General features: G+C 45.0%; 1 protein-coding gene across 3 annotated transcripts in view; it reads right to left on the minus strand.

The window, feature by feature from the left end:
- Positions 1-21,679, minus strand: part of CRIM1 (cysteine rich transmembrane BMP regulator 1) — a 205,907-nt gene that overhangs the window by 88,581 nt on the left and 95,647 nt on the right. For all 3 annotated transcript variants that reach the window (XM_060026833.1, XM_060026831.1, XM_060026832.1), the window contains 2 exons: positions 21,203-21,445; positions 20,032-20,152 (listed from right to left, as the gene is read on the minus strand). In XM_060026833.1, the coding sequence (XP_059882816.1) occupies positions 20,032-20,152; positions 21,203-21,445 (364 nt within the window). The remainder of the gene's footprint in view (positions 1-20,031; positions 20,153-21,202; positions 21,446-21,679) is intronic.

The raw sequence follows: 21,679 nt of genomic DNA on the forward strand, positions 1-21,679 counted from the left end.
CCACTCCCGTCACTCAGTGCCGCGGCGCAGCGTCCACTCCCGTCACTCAGCGTCCACTCCCGTCACTCAGTGCCGCAGCGCAGCATCCACTCCCGTCACTCAGCGCCGCAGTGCAGCGTCCACTCCTGTCACTCAGCGTCCACTCCCATCACTCAGTGCCGCAGCGCAGCGTCCACTCCCGTCACTCAGCGTCCACTCCCGTCACTCAGTGTCGCAGCGCAGCGTCCACTCCCGTCACTCAGCACCTCAGCGTAGTGTCCACTGCCGTCACTCAGTGCCGCAGCGCAGCGCCCACTCCCGTCACTCAGCGTCCACTCCCGTCACTCAGCGCCGCAGTGCAGTGTCCACTCCCGTCACTCAGCGTCCACTCCCGTCACTCAGCGCCGCAGTGCAGTGTCCACTCCCGTCACTCAGTGCCGCAGCGCAGCGTCCACTCCCGTCACTCAGCGCCGCAGTGCAGTGTCCACTCCCGTCACTCAGTGCCGCAGCGCAGCGCCCACTCCCGTCACTCAGCGCCGCAGTGCAGTGTCCACTCCCGTCACTCAGTGCCGCAGTGTCCACTCCTGTCACTCAGCGCCGCAGTGCAGCGTCCACTCCCGTCACTCAGCGCCGCAGCGCAACGTCCACTGCCGTCACTCAGTGCCGCAGCGCCCACTCCCGTCACTCAGCGCCGCAGCTCAGCGTCCACTCCCGTCACTCAGCGCCGCAGCGCAGCGTCCACTCCCGTCACTCAGCGCCGCAGCGCAGTGTCCACTCCCGTCACTCAGCGCCGCAGCGCAGCGTCCACTCCCGTCACTCAGCGTCCACTCCCGTCACTCAGTGCCGCAGCGCAGCGTCCACTCCCGTCACTCAGCGCCGTAGCGCAACGTCCACTCCCGTCACTCAGCGCCGCAGCTCAGCGTCCACTCCCGTCACTCAGCGTCCACTCCCGTCACTCAGTGCCGCAGCTCAGCGTCCACTCCTGTCACTCAGCACCGCAGTGCAGCGTCCACTCCCGTCACTTAGTGCCGCAGCTCAGCGTCCACTCCCATCACTCAGCGTCGCAGCGCAGCGCCCACTCCCATCACTCAGTGCCACAGCTCAGCGCCCACTCTTCCTCAAATCCCTGCCTCTCTTTTGCCCCAGGTGAATTCCACACAGCCTTAAGGCCACCGCCCTACAAGGCTTTCTCTGACCAAAAAAGCAACCAGGATTAGTTTTCTCTCCTCTTGGAGGGGACCTGTTCCTCCTATGAAGTCAAAATCCTACTCTTTCTCCTGTGAATTCCCCTAGTGCAGGGGCATGTCTTATTTGTCTTGTAAATGAAAAAAATGAATGACATAAAGACATCCAAACAATAATCTAGAATAAACTTTTTTTTTTCATGGCTAGTCAGAGGTTAGGCCATGCATTGTTTTTACAGTTTTTATGTTTATAAATTTTAAACTCAGGGCTAATTGGTGCAGTGCTTTTCAAAATCAGTCTGTGGAGGGAAAGACTATGGAATTTGTTTAGAATGCGGATTCCAGGGTACCACAGTCATGGACTGTTTCTCAGAGTCTGGGGCAGGGCTCCAGAATCTGCCCGTACAATAAGCTCTCCAGGAGACTCCACTGGAGGGAATCTGGGACCCACTTTCTGAACAACTTGCTCCTAAAGGTGCAGTGTCTCAATCGTCACAGTTTAATTTGCACTTTCCGTTGGAAAAAGCTATGTACAACTAGTTTTATCATTTTAATTAGTAGCACATTTTGATTAGTAGCACTTGCTCCTGCCTGAATACAGTTGCCTATGAGTGAGAGACACATAGAGTGAAGAAGACAGTAACTTTATTTACTATCCAATACCATCCATCATCCACCAGAAAATGGATGACTGCTAGCAAGCCACTAAAACTCTGGGATGCTCAGTTTTCTTGTCCATAATACAAGATGGTTGGACCTTAATGAGCTTTCTCCAAACTATAAAATCCTGTGATTCCATTACCGTCATTCCCATCACTGCCACAGTCTGATCCCAGCTCATCCCCTTCTGCGGCTTCTCCTCGCCTGCACCCTGTCCTTGGAGCACATCACCATCTCGCCCTTCCACACCCACCTCCTCCTTACCAAGCACCTCAACCTTCAGGCCCGGCTCAAGATGGGCCTTGTCTCTGACACTGCTTTGTTTTGTTTTGTTTTGGAGGGGAATGCAGGAAAAGAAACAATATACTCAACAAGTTGAAGAATCAACAGTTTGTTTCACCAGAGTGACTAGAGAAACTGTAAAGGATGCTAAATGATAGGGAGTTAGAAGAAGACACCGTGGGGAGAGGAATCCTCTTTGCCACGCCCACCACCACTCAGCAAAGCAGCAAACTGTCAGACTCCTCATCTTCCCCAAGCAGATCCTTATTCCCTGCCCCTTCCTGGAGGGAAAACAACTCAGTGAGGCCCCTGCAAACATATCTCCCAACCCTGCATTTATTCCACATCCAAACTCAGTGTTGAGCCCTTTGAAAGGGGAGAATCACTGTCTATAAATCAAAACCAACTCTATTCAGGTGGGAAGGAAGGCTCCCTTTACACAAGAATAAATGTGGAATTAAAAGGGCAAAGCACGTGTACTACTAGGATTCCACACAGGGTAACAATGAAACTGTCAGCAAAGGAAGTTACAATGACACATAAAACATATTCTTATCCTGTAAAAAGTATTTTCAACTTTAATTATATCTGATGTACTATCTTTCTACGGATTAAATTTCTTACCTCTTTCTAGGTATGTATAAGTTTAAAAAAGAGAAGAAGACTGCAAATAAAACATCCAAAAAGAAATGGGTTTCCCACCTGAGGGTCCACTATCCTGCACTCCTCCCTACGGAAGTTTCTTAGGACCACCATGCTTCTCCCGCCTCATTGTAAGATTTACTGCTAAGTAACAAACCCTCCTTCACCCTTTCTCCTGCTCATTCCTCCTGTGATGCCTTACATTTCCACCACCCAGGGGGTTAGGCATGTGCCTTAGTTGCAGCAGCAAGCACACCACCCAGCTCTAAGGATCACACGTGCCTCCTTCCAGAAGCCTCCCCGCTCCTCTTTTCACCTGTAAAACCAGAAACCCCATGTTCTTCACCACTTTCCCTTCAGAGACAACAGCAAACTCACTCTGCATTTTTGGTTGCTGTTGTCATGTTTTGCTTTTTTCTGCGGGGAGCAACTGAAGGATATGCTCCAGTACAGGGACAGTTATCAATTGAGGGCAAGTAGGTAAGATATTCCTCTTCATTTCTTACTACGCGGTACTGGCAATAATGATAAAAGTCCACTGTAAGCCCTTAATGACATAGTCATTTTAGCTGCCCTCTTCCCAGCTTTCTCAAGGAGCAGATGATTATGGCTGGATCCTCAAGGCTGGCCTGTGGCTCAAGAAACTTATCCTTAGGTGCTAATTTTGAGAGAAAAGAGGTATAAATTGTAAGAAAACAGAGGCAGTGGGCCCGCATGGTTCCTGGAAGATCTATAAATTATCTTGCAGAGTCAAGCCCCACAGTAAGCAGGTGAGGTCAGGAGAAAGCAAGGGCACTTCACATCGGTTACCGCCTCCACATGACTGCTTAAAGGAGAGGAGAGTTGGGGCAGTTCCCAAGAGACTCCCTCCTGCAAGGGAGCCAGAGGCACAGACACACGGCTGGGAAGCACCCCAGGGCCCGTGCTCCTGCTGAACCGTGAGAGCTGGGATCTGGCAGGCATCCTGAACTGCACTCAGTTCAGCCCAACAAGCTGATAACCACCACATCCCAGGACAGGCAGGCTCTCTGCCTTCACCTCCCCGGGCCTGGGGGAAAGACACTGGCATGTGCTCCCATGGTGGGCAGGACGGCAGCAGAGGGGGACAGGAGAGGTGCATGGAGACCCAGGCGGGAAAAGCAGGAAGGAGGGGAAACCGGCAGGTGGCACTCTGCGAAGGAGGAGGACTGGGTCTGGTGGGGACAGGACCTTGTATCAGAGAAACGTCAGGTGTTTCCATTTCAGGGCTGGATCCGCCGACCGTATTAGAAACGGATGCTTTGGAACGTGGAATCAGCTTGCTGGTGAACATGCAGTGGTCCCGTAACTACCTGCCGAGTGTGTGCGTGTGGGAGGCGCTCAGCTGGGTAGGGCTGGGGATACGCGGGGTCCTGAGCCTCCATTTAGGAAGTCTGGTTTAGGGAGGTGTCAGATACACATAATCACAAACCAGAACACAATCGGATGGGGACTATTCTGTCTCCTCCCTGGAGCACGTGACGCACAAACACTAATGACATCAGGACTGAACCTCCTATTTGAAAATCTGGACAAATCCTCCACTGCTTGGGTGGCTAATGCTCCTTCACCTCCTCGGAGCTGCCTGCAGCCTGAGCTGCTGCTGAAAGAGCTGACTCTGAGCACACGTCCACGGGCTCCCTGTGGGCTGTCGATTCCCAGACCTCTCATCCTTGTCATCAGTGCAAAGTGCAAGGTCCTCTGGTCTCCCGTCCTCAAGGGAATGCACATCCCCACAGAGAATCGCTCTGCTTCCCAGGGACTCATCCTCCCAGGCCCACTGCTCTGCCTTCCCCACCCTTTCCTCTCTCAGCATCTGAACATCATCACAGAGTATACCACTCAAATCTGTCCTAACCTGGCTCGCCTGAAAACACTACTTCCTTACAGTGAGACCATGAATTTCCCCACACTCACCCTTCACCTGGGGTGGAAGGGAGGCAGACGGTCTCCAAGCTGACCGCCGTGGGCTAGCCCACGGAAAGCTACCGCTTTCCTCCCTCATGCAGGCCCTCCCTCTCTGTGACTTTGCCTCCTGCCCATTTCCTACGGGGGTGGAGGTTCAGAGAATGTACTCTGACATCCGGCAGTCTTAGGTTTGAGTTCTGGCCACTGAGGAGCTGTATGACCTTGGGCAACACGTCACCCCTCCAAGCCTCACTTGTACTGCCTGTAGGATGAGGGTGATTAACGTACCCATATCTCACAGGACTGCTGTGTGGATTAAATAAACTGATATGTGAAACGTACCCAGGAAAGTGCAGGGAACACAGAAGCCCTCAACACCTGTTAGCTATTTTATGTATATCATTATAAACCGGAAGCTTCCGGGTCTATGTGGAGGAAGCAGTTTCAACATCCTGACCTCGCTTGATCTTTTGGAATCCAGTGACCCTTGCTGCCCCTCCACTTCGGCCACTTACTTTACTAGCCACAGCAATCTCAAATTTCAAGTCAGATATCCTAGTCGCCGAGCACAACGGTTCATCCCTCCTTCCAGGTCTCTCAGGCCCAAGCTCCCACTGCACCAACCCTTCAACCTCCCGAAGACATCTACTCCCAAATCTCTCCCTTTTCTTCTTAGCGTGGGCCTCATCCTGATGGCAACTCCTTAACAATACAGCCCAAACCCATGGCGTTTTACCTGAGTCACCACCTTCATGATACTTCTAAATTTCCTGCCCCTTTAACCTCCATCCATATCTTGTCTCTCAACACCAACCCCAAGTCAGTTACACCCAGAGACGGCAAACCTGTCTTCATTCAAAGGGAAGTGGGATGTTGCAGACAACTCTAGAGGGTCTGTGCCCTCTGAAGGGGCTTCACTACTCACCCCATGCAGAAACGCACAGTTGCTACACCTTTCAACTGCTCAAGAGAAGCCAGAGTTTTAAGTCAAGCATCCCAGGTTTTAAATGCTGATGACTAATTTAAAGATGGCAAAAAAAAAAAAAGGCAAATCAAAGAAAACATGTCTTGGGGTCAAATTCAGCCCAAAGGCTGCCAACTGCAAATACCCAAGTTGTTGATGACTGGTGGAGAGAAAAAAAAAAAAAGGGTACACACTCAGCAGTAGCTATTCCACCTTTTCAACACTGGAGTCCCTCACCTGTCCAAAGACCTCCATTCATCCCTAAGGATCATTCTACCAACTAGAGGCACAAAGAGCTGATGCTGTGTGTATATGTGTGAGTAGGGGAGTGTGAGTGGGCACAGATGGGAAGTGTCCATCAAACAAGGGGAAGTGGGGATGGAGGGAAAGACATTTCAGGAAGAGGAAAGAACCTACTTACATCTACAGGGCAAGAAAGAATATAGTGTTTTAGGTTGGAGCAAATGGTTCAGCCACCAGGAGCATATGCTGTGCTGGGATTTGGGACTAGAGAATACTGTGGGGGAACTTGCAGGAGACATGGCTAGTGAGATAGGCCAGAGCTGGTTAACAAGGGGCCTTGCATACCATACTAAGAAGTATCTTTAATTGAAAGCAATAAGAAAGTAATAAATATCTTGAACAAGTGATGGAGTCTTGCCAAGGGATGATTATCTAAGAAAAAACCAACACTGTCATGAATTCCATTTTTCTTGAATCATAAAGATAGGCAGGATTAGTGGTAATATTTTTTCCTTTTTCTTTCTTTTTTTTTACTGAAGTGTAGTTGACTTTTTTTTTTAAAACATCTTTATTGGAGTATAATTGCTTTAAAATGTTAAGTTTCTGCTGTGTAACAAAGTGAGTCAGCTATACGTATACATGTATCCCCATATCCCCTCCCTCTTGCGTCTCCCTCCCACCCTCCCTATCCCACCCCTCTAGGTGGTCACAAAGCACCGAGCTGATCTCCCTGTGTGATGCGGCCGCTTCCCACTAGCTATCTGTTTTACACTTGGTAGTGTGCATATGTCATTGCTACTCTCTCACTTCATCCCATCTTACCCTTCCCCCTCCCCGTGTCCTCAAGTCCATTGTCTATGCCTGCATCTTTATTCCTGTCCTGCTCCTAGGTTCTTCAGAACCTTTTTTTTTTCCTTAAGATTCCATATATATGTGTCAGCATACGGTATTTGTTTTTCTCTTTCTGACTTACTTCACTGTGTATGACAGACTCTATGTCCATCCACCTCACTACAAATAACTCAATTTTGTTTCTTTTTATGGCTGAGTGATATTCCATTGGATATATGTGCCACATCTTCTTTATCCATTCATCTGTCGGTGGACACTTAGGTTGCTTCCGTGTCCTGGCTATTGTAAATAGTGCTGCAATGAACATTGTGGTACATGACTCTTTCTGAAGTATGGTTTTCTCAGGGTATATGCCCAGTAGTGGGATTGCTGGGTTGTATGGTAGTTCTACTTTTAGTTTCTTAAGGAAACTCCATATTGTTCTCCATAGTGGTTGTATCAATTTACATTCCCACCAACAGTGCAAGAGGGTTCCCTTTTCTAGTGGTAATGTTTTAAGTTGCAAGACACATTAAAAGTTTAAAAATCAATGACCACAATAGCCTAGAATGCCCTTTCCTCTTTCTCCATCTGGTGAACTCTGACTCATTCTTAAAGACTGAGCTCAAAAGTCAAATCCAACAGTTTTCCAAATAGGATCTCTTTGCTCTGTGAGCTTACTGTTTTTTGCACACTGCTATCTCTAAAGCACGTAGCCCTCTAAATTGCATTGTTTTCTACATGTTTGCCTTTCCTTTATTTATTTATTAATTTTAACATCTTTATTGGAGTATAATTGCTTTACAATGGTGTGTTAGTTTCTGCTTTATAACAAAGTGAATCAGCTATACATATACATATATCCCCATATCTCCTCCCTCTTGTGTCTCCCTCCCACCCTCCCTATCCCACCCTTCTAGGCGGTCACAAAGCACCGAGCTGATCTTCCTGTGCTATGTGGCTGCTTCCCACTAGCTATCTATTTTACATTTGGTAGTATATATAAGTCCATGCCACTCTCTCACTTCGTCATAGCTTACCCTTCCCCCTCCCAGTGTTCTCAAGTCCATTCTCTACGTCTGTGTCTTTATTCCTGTCCTGCCCCTAGATTCTTCATAACCATTTTTTTTTTAAGATTCCATATATATGTGGTAGCATACGGTATTTGTTTTTCTCTTTCCGACTTACTTTACTCTGTATGGCAGACTCTAGGTCCATCCACCTCACTACAAATAACACAATTTCGTTTCTTTTTATGGCTGAGTAATATTCCACTGTATACACGTGCCACATCTTCTTTCTCCAGAGAAGATATACAGATTGCCAACAAACACATGAAAGAATGCTCAACATCACTAATCATTAGAGAAAGGCAAATCAAAACAACTATGAGGTATCACCTCACATGGTCAGAATGGCCATCATCAAAAAATCTAGAAACAATAAATGCTGGAGAGGGTGTGGAGAAAAGGGAACCCTCTTGCACTGTTGGTGGGAATGTAAATTGATACAGCCACTATGGAGAACAGTATGGAGGTTCCTTAAAAAACTAAAAATAGAACTACCATACGACGACCCAGCAATCCCACTACTGGGCGTATACACTGAGAAAACCATAATTCAAAAAGAGTCATGTACCACAATATTCACCGCAGCACTATTTACAATAGCCAGGACATGGAAGCAACCTAAGTGTCCATCGACAGATGAATGGATAAAGAAGATGTGGCATGTATATGCCTTTCCTTTAGATGGTAAGCTCCTTGACATCAGTGTCTACATCTTATTCCTACAAGGTTAGCATAACATCCAGCACATGATAAACACTCGAATATTTGTTCTCCACACAGACTAAAAACACTGTAGGATTCTGATGCTAGGACTTGCCACAGTTTAACCATCTATAAATTTAACCAAAAGCATATACTGTGGTAGGCAATGATGAGATTGAGACTTACAAGGTGCAACCTTGTCCTCAAAAAAGTACACAATCTAATGTCTTAGGAAGTGTCATAAGAGTCTTCAAGAATCCATGATCTAGTTATGGAGATCAGAGTACTCCATCATCTTATCGTAAGAGTCATGACATACAAACAAAGGCAAAATCAGGAAAGGTTCATTTAAACTGCACTTGTCTGTGTGATACATTCACAAGAGACTAACTGAGCATCAAGTCCAAGAGAAACCAGCTGCCTCCACCTTCAGGGTTACAGTCAAGCAGTTAAACATCTGCTGGGCAAATATAACCCTGAACCCTCTGCACTCTGTGTCCACACAGTAATGAGTCTTATCACTTACATCCCACGTAAAGGTGCAGATGAAGAGTAAAATATAGTACACCAAATTTGGGGTTGCTTCTGGTATTTCCAGAAGAGGTAGGATTTGAATATGCTAGATTTGCTTATTAGTTACGTAAATACCTTCACAAAACATTTTTGCAGAACTGTCTGGAGCTGTTCTCCCGTTCAGCTGTGTCATGATGATGATGATTTCAAATGAGGGTGGGTGGGGAAAGCCCTCTGAGGTTCAATATTATCCAGGCTGTGCACTCCACTTTCCAACCTAATCGAAAGTCTTATGGAATTCAGCTGAGTTACTCTCTTTGAGCGAGGGTCAGAAGGCCCTGTCTTTATCATCTGGTGATGGCCAGGCTCACTCAGATCAAACTGAAAGCCTCTGAGTGAGAGCCCTGAGCTTTGTTTCAGGACTGAAACAAATATAAACTAAGACTAGACACTGGTCTAATGTATGGTGAAACGCCAAAGACGTAAGGCACTAGTATAGGAAGTGCAGGGCTTCCACATCTGAAGTGAATTATTGACAAATTAAACTCTCTACTAGGGAGATAGTTCATCTCCAATGGGCAAGGGCTTTACTTCTAGGAAAGCATATTTTCTTCATTCTGGGGATAAGTCCAATAATAACATGGAATTCCTACAATTATTTTGTTTTAAAAACATCAGAGTTTAATATAGACTCTGGCTTTTTTCGTCATGAGTTGACTTGCTCTTTTGGGCCAAAAATTACTGTGACAGAGGGCAACAGAATAGATGTTCTTTTCTTAGTTGAGAAAGAAGGGCTTCAAATATATTTCCAAATTTTTCTGCATGTGTTTAGAAACAGAGAGAATGCTACCATGACAGCATGTCAAGAGTCAGGAATGTTTTAAATCTGTGCTATGCTAACCCATATTTTACATATTGGATAACTTAATTTTATTTATTCCCCAAAAGCAGCTGGATAATTATTCAAATTAAAGGGAACAACCAAAAAGTGAACTGAATTAGAGATATTTGTCTACTAAAAGATTAATCTTACCAAAAAACCCCCAAAACTGTTATTAAGTGCCGTCTTCTTCAAGACAAGGTCTTGGGAACAGATGGACATGATAATTCATTACAAGAGTCTTAATTTGATAAAGTACTTTTGAAAATGAATATTCAGGGATAATTTCCACTGGTTAGTTTCCATAAGCATGATACATGCAACTTAATTACCTAGCACACTGTTAAGAGCATAGGGATCTACAATAACTGTTATTTGATGATCTAAAGAACTTAACACCATCTCAAAGAACTAAGGGGGGGTTCCCTGAGCTTTGAAAAGGAACCTGCCTTTTCTGAGCCACATGCAGGAAGTTTCTGGCTTTGACATCCGTGTCTGGTTGGGCTGATGTGCCCTGTGATGACAGTCTTGTCCTCCGTGTTCCTGACCCTTGTGTAATCCTCCCACCCACCCTCTGGCCCCTCAACACCCTCCTAAAGGCGTCAAGCAGCAGAATGATAGGCTGAGGCTCTGGAGTCAAGACTTGACTGGGGAGCTCTGGAAAGCTGAATCACCCAAGTGTAAGTGTAGCAGCAAAGTCTTGACACTGTCCCTCCAACACTATTACTCAAAAGCGGAGAGATGTTAATGGAGCAGAGGGATACAATGGGACTTCTCTGTAAGATCATACCTGTAGATTCCAAGCTTTGAAACTACAGGCAAATATGGAGGGATATGAAAAATGATCATCAGTGATTCTGTGTGTGTGTGTCTGTGTGTTCCCTTCTTATTACCTTCCAAAGGTCTGCGACTTCTCTGAGACTGGCAGAGGTAATATTTTTAAGGTAATGAGTTCCTTCAAGCCTTGTCCCTATCTTATTCATTACCACCAAGCCCAGTGTTCTCTGTCTTCCATGAGGTTCTCAATGAGTCTTGGCCATTTAACTGAGCATTTCCAAATCTGCACCTTGTTTTCACTCACTGTAGCTTTGTGGTTAGATTAATTTTTTTTTAATTAATTAATTTTGGGGGGGCTGTGTTGGGTCTTTGTTGCTGCGCGCCGGCTTTCTCTAGTTGCGGTGAGTGGGGGCTACTCTTTGTCGCGGTGCGCAGGCTTCTCACTGCGGTGGCTTCTCTTGTTGCGGAGCACGGGCTCTAGGCGCGTGGGCTTCAGTAGTTGTGGCACACGGGCTCAGTAGTTGTGGCTCACGGGCTCTAGAGCGCAGGCTCAGTAGTTGTGGCGCATGGGCTTAGCTGCTCTGCAGCATGTGGGATCTTCCTGGACCAGGGCTCGAACCCGTGTCCCCTGCATTGGCAGGCAGATTCTTAACCACTGTGCCACGAAGGAAGTCCCGTGGTTAGATTAATTTTGCTGTAACTCAAGTGCTTCTGAAAGGAAAAGACAACCTGCCAAAGATTCCATTCTGTTGGCTTCAGCAGGGATGAGTCAATTTCAGGCTATAAATTCTGAAACCCCGGAAAGCTTTTCTAAATATCTACATCCAGTCACAAGAAACATCGTGCAGCAATCTGCTAAGACTCTATTATTGTAATACAATACAGTACCAACAAGACAAATTTTCTTGAGAGCACAGAGAAATCAGGATGGAGGAATGGGAACTAAGCATCCTAGATTTTCAACCTGAAGCAGCAGAGTATGACTATCTAGATGTTGTGGTAAAGGAAAAAAAATTCATGACCTTCGTTCTGGTCATGGGCTGTATATCTGATGTATCTTTCTGATACAATAGGGTTAGGCATCCCTCCTTTTTTCTTGTTTCCTTTCCTGGAATTACAGTGTTTGTAGCTGTTAAAATATGACACAGTATGAGTGAGAAATTGTCTTCTAAGGTCAATGTCTTACAAGACAGAAATAAAACTGAGGCTCAAACAAAGGGAACTTAACTCAGTAGACCATTTTTTATTTTAAGAGACATAGAAAGAAATGGTGTAATCATAAAGTTAGGAACAGAATCTAAACCTCTTCCACAAATATAATGCTCTCTGTGTGTATATACAAGTTAGTGTGAAATAAAGAAAAATGCAATAAAAATATGGAGACGCTGCATAAAGAGGAGTGACAGGGAAGAGAGACAAAGACAGACTTTACCTTAAGGGAAGTGGGGTAGCAATAGCTGGGGAAAGACAGGTACAAATACTGGTGTGGGAGCCAGCCAGCAGCCATGCACAGGCTGATGGGAGTTCATGGTGGTGAGCATGCAGGGGTACGAGGATGCCACACCCAGCACGCTCCCCACAACGTACCCAGAAAGGCAGGCGGACAGGCAGAGATATCCACATTCTATGAGAAAGCAGTTTAACACAGTAAGTCCTTATCTTATGGATTCAGCCTTTGGCCACACAGTCTCTGCTCCTGCTATATAAGGGGCTATCTATTTACAGATATTAAAAAAAAAACAACAACAACTAACTAGCAATATTCAACTAGCCATTAACCAACAGGCAATCTATTTTGTTGGATTACCACTCAGTTTTCACAATTCAACCAGTTCTGAGCATCCTGGTTTAAATTATTAGTCTAAGAAAAAATTATTACTATTATTTCATTTTGCCTTTCCTATTTTTTTTAAAAAGAAAATGGAAAAAAAAGAAAAAGTAACCGTAATTCTTTTATGACTTCCTTTGGACTTTATCCCCTTCATGATGAAAACCATATATCTCTCCCATTATCTTCTGAGTTCTGGGATTTTCTAAAATTTCCCTTCTCATTTCTTTCTCAGGAGTCTCCTGTCACCAGCAGATTGGGGTGTTTTTTTTTTCCCCTCTCTAAAGGGCTTGGGAAAAGTCAAAAAATTCAAATTTAAGTAGAAGCTACTTTTGAGATCATCAAATCCCTCCTCCCCTCCTTCTCTCTCAGGTAAGAAAACAGACCCAGATGTTGTGAGGCTTGTCCAGATTCATGCAGAAGTGGACCTGGATCCTAGAACTCAGTATCCAGGCACAGGTTTTTTCTGCATAGCACCAGGTGGCGTGTGAAGGAGTATTCTTTAGCTGCTGAACGGTCTACTCACATGTACACATTTGCCCACACACTACACTGTAAAAGCAAGTGTATGACATGGAATGTTAGGTCCCCTGAGTGGTGGGGCCGGAGAGGGGCTTTGGGGAGTGAGCTCAGGACCACAGCAGTGCGGTGCTAGCTGGTGATTTGTGCTCACAAAGCCTGGCTCTGCCACTCAGCGGGCAGGACCCTTCCTGAAACGGGAGAGCCATACAACCTGCCTCCTGTGGGTGGGGCAGCGCTGGGATTCAAGTTCAGCTACATTTTCACTGGAACTGTACTCAGAATCTAACGTGCTCAAGACATTCTATTAAACGTTTTAGAGAAAACCAAAGTCACATAACAGTCAATATTTTAGCCTACAGATAATCTAAAATTTTTAATTATTTTGGACTAAGAAGAAAAAGTTAAAAATGCTTCCAAATCTTGATTTCAAAATAAAAGAGGATTTTCAGTATAGTCTCAGAAAGCAAGAGATATAAATGTTCTGGAAGAGAATCAGACCCTTTAGTCAGAGAGAGGCTGCAGACAGGAGAGAGCTTGGGAACCTGGCTTGATACACTGCACACAACCCAGGAGAAACCCTATTTTAAGTTTTTCAACGTTATAAACACTGACTTAATTTATTTCCACCTCAAAATAACTGGATTGGACTTTTCTAAATAACTATTAAGGAATGGATATTTAGAGACAGAAATTGAAAACAGAATGTTTCAGAACAAAAAGTTGGGGACAAATCTCATTAAAATAAATTTAGAATGGGTGACTGTCAATAACATATTATATTCATTCATCTTCTTAATAAAAACATAAGAACAATTACATAACAAAGCAAAAGGCATAAGGATATTGAAACACTCATTTGACTTACGGTAAAAGGGAATAGAGTAAAGGTATTACTTTCTAGATTTTTAACTAGTTGACTTCTCCCCTGTGAACCTGTATCTAAAAAGCCTGGTGAAAAATTACAGAGGCAAAGAGAAAACTCTGTAAAATGCAGCACATACATCGGGGATAGCAAAGGGTGAGGAGTGCAGAGAAAAAACAAAACAAAACATGATCTGGGAGCTTTCTTCTTAATAAACAGTCTAAGCTGGCCGACACAGGAGGACATGGGATGCACAGAGGTACAGCGCAGGCTGGATCTACCCTCCAACCACACCTGGTGGGTATATTTCTCTCAGACAACTATCCATTCCAGAATCAACCATTACCAAGGGAATTACTATGTACATCTTTGAAAGTTTGGTTTTTTTTCTGTTTGTTTTAAAAATTGACCTGGTTTTATCAGGCAGTCTTATGGCGTCCAAAAATGGCATTCCCTGTTGTGTGATGAGAGAAAACCAAGATTAACTAGATAGTCACAACATTCCATAAGGAGAGGAGTTAAAAATAATGACTGGCTAAATGATGCTTAAAGTTGAGGTGGTGCTCAGAGGCTCCTAAATCATTTATCTACTCCCAGGTGAACTGCTGACTGGCAAGTGAAGGGAGAAGCAGAAACAGAGCAGCTGAGAGAAAGGAGGGCCCTGAGTCCCAGGGCCAGAAGGACATTTAGTCTTTGGAAAGAAGGTCGCAGAGCTGCAACACTCCACCAACGTTCGACCATTAGAAAATGAAACCTAAGGAGGCCCCTATTTTGATGACATGTATGTTATGGTGGATTAAAAATGGTCACAGGGCTTCCCTGGTGGCGCAGTGGTTGAGAGTCCACCTGCCGATGCAGGGGACACGGGTTCGTGCCCCGGTCCGGGAAGATCCCACATGCCACGGAGCGGCTGGGCCCGTGAGCCATGGCCGCTGAGCCTGCGCGTCTGGAGCCTGTGCTCGGCAACGGGAGAGGCCACAACAGTGAGAGGCCTGTGTACCGCAAAAAAAAAAAAAGTCACAAATTCTTCGCAGCTTCTCCCATCAAGAGGTGGAATCCACTGCCCCACACTTTGAACCAAGGCTCTCCCTGTGAACTGCTTACACTATCAGAATGCAGTGGAGGTCATGCTGTGTGACTTCCAAGTTCTTGGTCTCTTTTAAGGCTTTGCTGCTTCCTCCCTTGCTTCTGCCATCACACAGAGGAGCCAGGATGAAGGACCACACAGGGGGTGACAGGCGTTTCCAGCCAGATATGTGAGAATGATGCCACCGTAGACCATCTATCCCCAGATGACCCACCAGCCTACAGAAGAACCTCCCAGTTAAAACACTGAGGCATGAGAAATAATAAATCTTCATTGTTTTAAGCAACTACTTTTGGGGGTGTCTTGTTACACAGCAATGTGTAACTGAAACATGGGTATATTGTGTTAATATGTACTATGCTGATATAAACAAACATGATGGTGAGATATAAATTCATATTCTTTAATATATTTCCTGAACTTAAAAACAACAACAGAACATTGTACAAAAAAAAAAACAAAAAAACTGCACTGGAGAGTATAGGGCTTTGAATCAAAGAACCTGGGCTGAAGACTTGGACCTGCTCTGTCCCTTGTACCAAAAAACATTTGTGATCTTGCACAAGTCACTTATTCTCTCAACCTCTGTTTCCATATCCATAAGTTTCTCATGGAGTCAGAAAGATGACAAAATGAGGGCAGCAAAAGTAAAAAATGCTTTGTAAACAGCAAGGTACAAGTTTAAGCTGTCACTGTTACTGCCACCTAGATGTTACTTAAAGACTTTCCTGTTTTTCCTTCCCTGCAAAGACATCATTTGATTTGACATAACTTTCTCTTTGTGAGTTTCCTTTTCCAGGGAGGCACTGGCATGCACACATGCACACATGTACAAAGGGTCTTGCAAAGACCATGAGGTGTCATGAGCCCCATGGACAGTCCCATTTTTCCTTTTTGTCATCATGCAGGGTTCAGGCCCAGTTTAAGGCCCAGAGCCACTAAGTCTCATTCCTTTTCACTATCTCCTGAAAGGTATGATGAGCTGCCATACACCTCACAACATATTCTAGCACCAACAGAAGAGAAGAGGATGAAAAGAATTAGCAGAGTGCTTGGACACCTAAACCAAGTTGAGGGAAGGAAGACTTTAAAATGATAATTCTATCACAAAGAATTATATCTAAACAGGATGAAGTTTAGGAGAAAAGACAGCAAAAGAGGGGACAATGAAGGATGGGCCATTAAGAAAACACAGAGACTCAGCAAGGGGAGAAGGACTAACGTATCCTTAGAAAGGGCAGAGGTGGGTGGGAGAACCAGTACTTGTCGGGCATGGAAGTGGAAAGAGATATCCATGCACCATAAGGACATCTGGAGGGGAGTATCTATCACTTGGAAGAGCTCAGCTCATGTTCCATGAACGAATGAATAACTGAATGAATAAATGAACTGAGAACAGGCAACTCAAAAGAAAATTCACCAAGTGAGCAAGTACTTACACCCAAACAGGGCAGTCAGGGGCCTTAATGGGTGACACAGTCTCACTGGGAATGGCAATTCCATTTGGATGGTAATGAAGGAGGGAGGGATTTATTCTTTAAGATGAGGGCAGAATGTCCACAAATTCCTTTTTTAGTCTATGCAAATATAATAAGTCCTACAAAAAAGGGGCTGTGACTTCCACCTAAGGTAAACCTCTAATGCTAAAGTTTCCAATATTTTACCTTACTCTGTCCTGACTATAAAGGGCTTTTCCCCCTGAATTCGCCACACAATCAGTTTTGATCTCAAATGGCTCTAATTTCTTAACAGTGCTCTTTATAAATACGCTGGTAAAGGTCAAGTCATCATAACAGGGCTTTGCATATTCTAAAATGCTCTTCTTTATACCTAATCATGGTCTCAAAGAGAAAACCTTTGACGTGGATCACACACAACGATAAAGTTGGGTAGTTTTCTTCTCTTAAAATACTACCAGTATTACAACATATGAGGCTCTCTTCTTTTCATTTCCACTTTCACGTGATTGTTTGGGTTTTTATTCTCTTATCAAAGTATGACCTGTCTGTCATCCTCCTTAATAAGTGGGAACCCATTTAATATGCTCAACTAGGTTAAGTCACAGTCTGAGTGTATTCTGCATTACTGATTCATTCATAATTAATGCATACACAGAGGAAAAGAAAGAAGACACAATTCCTGACCTGTAGAAATGTCCTTTAGCTGGTGAGACAAGACTTTACCCATGTTAACAGTTACATAACAATGCAAGGAAGTATATGATTAATTGGCAACATGGACAGGATATGTTGGGAGTACCTAGGGAGTGAGACGGGTGTTGGCTGAAGAACAAAGACCTTGTGGATAAAGTAGAATTTAACTGGGAGTCCTGCAGGATGAACAATACTATTAGAAACGGTAGAATGGAGAGAAGACATCTCATGCTTTGAGAGGTGAGCCCAGTGCTTGGAGTGGAGGATTTCTGCAATACTGAGGACTGGCCATAAAGAAGGGGGTTGGGGGGAAACTGCAAGGGTTTTATAGTGAGACAAGGAGTGGTATTACCACCTAATGGCAGGAAGATAATTTTTCTCTTCCTCAACATATAAGTCATCATGGCCAATAGTGGGCCTGTTCATTCATTCATTCATTCATTCACTCATTCATAAATGTCGGTTACCATTTTATATCAAGTCCTGTTCTATGTACCAGAGGCTATAAAATACTCCCTTCCCTGAGAAGCACAGAGAGTAGGAGAGACTGACCAAAAAAACCCAATGATTTCCATGTATTATGAAAAGGGCTATGATAAAGAGATAAAGAGATACAGGGGAAAAAAAAAAAGAGATACATGGGAATTAGATTACAAGGGAGCAGAGGAGAGACACCTAAGTCATCTTTAGGGGCTGAAGACTGAAAAACACTTCAAAGAGAAGGAAATGTAGTCCTGAAAGAGGAGAAGTTTGTAGAAGGGGAAGGCAATCAGGGAAGAGCCCACTGCCAATGCAAAGGCCCAGAGCTCGAGACAGCTTGGGGGATGGAGGTGATCCAGTTCAGGTGGGAACACAGGATGCATGTGGAGAAGGGGCAGCAGGGGAGGAAGGGTCACTGACTATTTAAAATACAGGAAACCAAAGAGCTGTGAGAACTTATCTCCCCCTGCAAATAATTTACCCTGGGATTTTTGGATGGCTTCCTTCTCCATGCTTCCAATTTCTTCATTAGAGCCCTTTAACTGAATATCCTTTGGTTCTGAATGCCAAAGTCAAAATTAGGTCAATACGTAATAATCACCCTAAGGTTTATGTTTACCAGACTCACGGAAGCTTGGGGATAAAAACGGAAGGCTTCTACTTGAACCTCCTTTCCAAGGTAACATTTCTTCTAAGCATTCCTGGAAGGTGGCCATCCAGACGGAAAGAAATCTCTCCGGCCCCAGGGAGCTCAGTTTATCTCAGGAAGCAGCCCAGTGCATGACTGTACATCATTAGTTGTAAGAAATTTTTTTCCCTTAAATTGAAATTAAGTATGTCTTCCTGTTGCTTCTATCCATTTCGACCCCTTAGAGTGAAAAAAATAGCCTGCTGTGCCTCCTACATACAAATGGTGCTACGTTACATTTATAACGGTGAATTGAGAAATGTCCCTTTTGCTCTCTAAAGGTCTTGTTAATTGACAACTGGCTTAGTTTTGATTAATTAGATGGTCTTAATATCATGTGCCACCTTCCTTTTCATGAAGACCTTGAAGGGACATCTGTCACTGTTAGTAATACTCCATTTTCCTCCTTTACTGATTAGCAATACCTTATGTTTGCACAATACTTCAACCCTTTCCAAACATCTTCACATAAATTATCACAACGTAGTGTCGTAAGAAAGTGCTACGCCACTGTATGTTACCTTCACAAAAATTTCTGCACCTGTTTTATGATGCACTATAAAGGATAGGGCAAGTCCTGTAAAATATGTCTGAGAGAATCCTACAGTTTCTGACACAACAATAGCTAGTAAATGTCAAATAATTAACATGTTTTAAGAGAAGGAAGAAGAAAAAAGTAGTTATCAGAACAAACTCTGGATGTCTACTTCAATCATGGACAAATGACTGATACTTTCCTTAACTACAGACCATACACATTCCTACCTTAGCAAACTATTTGTTTAATCACAATTACTCATGCAACAAACACAGATGCTAAGTGCCTGGCACAGGGACTGAGGGAGAGAGAGCATAGATATGGGGTTAAGGAAGGTACCATGTTAACTCTGGATATTAAATGTAAAGCAAAAGTTCAAAGAAATGAGATGGCTTAGTCAAAATCATGACTTAGTGACCTGGGAAATATGGAGGGGAGGACCTGGTAGGGAAGAGGGGAGGGCATTCAACAGGGGAAATAGAACGTAAACCCCATGATTCCAAGCACGGTCTTTCCCAAAGCAAAGCACAAAGTACCAGCTCTATGGTGGTGCTATGAAGACGGTCAAGGATGGGGGGCCTGGGGACCCTTGCGTTCTGGAGTAAGTCTGGCCCTGCAGGGTTAAGGGGATGTCCGGCTACTAAGACTAAACTGACAGCAGCTTTTTCCCCATCAAGCCAAAGAGAGATGTGCTTGTTCCTCCAGAAAGCATTATAGGAATTTAAACTCCTTGTTGCCTCAGCAAGTTATAGGTCTGGGTAGAGGTGTGATTGCAAACGTCAAGGATCCCTGGGGAGCAATTCTATGACGCATGCAGTGTTTCACCCCGTTGGAAACAATGGTTAAACACCTGTAAGATTCACTGCACAGGATAAAATGACATGCCCACTATGGATCGATACCTTGCTGCCTCCCCGGCTCCAGACTGAGGGACACACGTGCCTGTTTAGTTTGCAGCCTGCAAAAGTGCACAGGCACCCCAACCTGAGGAAGCTCTAAGGATTAGGGACTTAACCTGAGGACAGTTGACTTTGGCCCCAGGAACGATACATGGAACTACCAAGTCATAGTAACCGTTCAGTGATTTCTCCATAGAAACAGGAGGATATTAGGGTTCTCTGACCCTTGGAGAAAACAAACGGCATGCCTGAAACCGTGCCTTTCGTGATGCTAACACACAGGACAGAGGAGAAAGCGTAAAAAACGAATGACGGACCGACCTTGTTGGCAGGGTGCAGCAACCGTCCGCTGTGAGTCTGACTTGAGTTTCATAGCTGTCCAGGGGGCACACGGCCTGCTGAACGGAGGGACACTCCACAGTGCTGCAGTCCACGCTGAAAACTGGGAGGCAAACAGAGGCACCATTCACCGTTACGTTTCCTTGCATTTTGAGTCCCCAAACGAAACACTGGCTCTTCAAATTTTTGTAGTCTCCTTGCTTCCTGGAAACCCTGTCTTAGCACTGGCATTTTCATTTCCATCAACGTTAGAGAACTGTAATATGACCCCAATCTTCTGTTCAAGAAAAGAAGGGAACAAGACACTGAAGAGTTAAGATGCAGACACAGAGAAAGACAGAGAGTTAAACCAGTGGTGGTTCTGGGGATGGTGACGACCAGCCCAAGGCATTTCTGATGAAACAGCTCAAGAGACGAACAAGGGCTTGCTTGGCTCGAGCATTTACCAAGCAGTTAAAAAAAATCTGACCCATGGTTAGAAACTTTGGAAGAGGAAACCTCTGCAGTCCAGACCTATTCACAGACCACATCAGAAACGCAGCCACAAGAACAGAGATGTTAGAAATACCATAGATCCAGAAACAGCTGGGACATGACTACAAAACAAATGTGGCAAAGAAGTTGAGTAAACAGTCAAAGATGACTTAGCACATGCTATAAAGCTAACAGACGGATGGTGGGGAGCTGGCAAGGAGGAAGACTGGGGCTGAGTATTTCATTATAAAATGTCTGGCATTTTGATGCATGTATTTATCTAAAAATAACTTTGTTTTATGTATGATGATTGTTTTTAAATGTAATACTTTAAAGTGACAGATATATCTGCAAATGAGGACGACGACCTCCTCTGGGGGAATGAAGCAGGCAACCACAGTACCATAAGTTTTAACCCTACGGCCCCCATCAAGCATACTTTGAAGGAAGAAAAAAGAAGAGAAAAAGACAGGGTCCCTCTCTGAAGGCACTTCTGTACCAGTGGATTATCTGGTTCTCTGACTGGAGGGCAGAAGCCAGGCTGCTGTTAGCCCAGAGTAGCAAGTTTGCAGCGTCCCACTGTCAAGTGGCCAGGGTGGGGCGGGGGGCGGGGGAAGGCTGGCTGCTGCTGCCCTCTGATGCAAAGCAGCGAGGCTGCTGGGACCAAGCCCGTGCATACCTGGTTTGCACTCATAGAGGTCACAGCACTCTCCCGGCTTCCCTGAGGCTTTGGACACAAGTATGTTCAGGTATCCTGGCTGGCAGACTTTCCGCAGGCAGCCCGCGGGGTCGCACACGCAGCGGCTGGGGAGGGGGCAGCACTCCCCGGGGGGCGCGTAACCCTCGATCAGAACGGAGTCTTCAGGACAACGCGGAGAGAACTGGACTTCACAGCGGGCCTTGGAGCAATCTGGCTTCTCTTCTAAATGGGAGAGAAAGAGTTTAGCACAGGCCCAGGGGCAGCATGGGGCACTTTCCCCATAAGTGCAGGCAGCCCTGATGATAGACTAACTAACAAAGAGTACAGGAGGGACAGAAATCTGGTGAGAACCCTCAAACACAGCTAAGCCGCCCATGGAAATCTTTCCTGTGACCTGCTCATGACACCAGAGCAAGAGGTGGAAGCTGCCTTCTCCATCAGCCCGTCCCCTCCCTT

This window comes from Delphinus delphis, chromosome 12, assembly GCF_949987515.2.
Source record: "Delphinus delphis chromosome 12, mDelDel1.2, whole genome shotgun sequence".
NCBI lineage: Eukaryota > Metazoa > Chordata > Mammalia > Artiodactyla > Delphinidae > Delphinus > Delphinus delphis.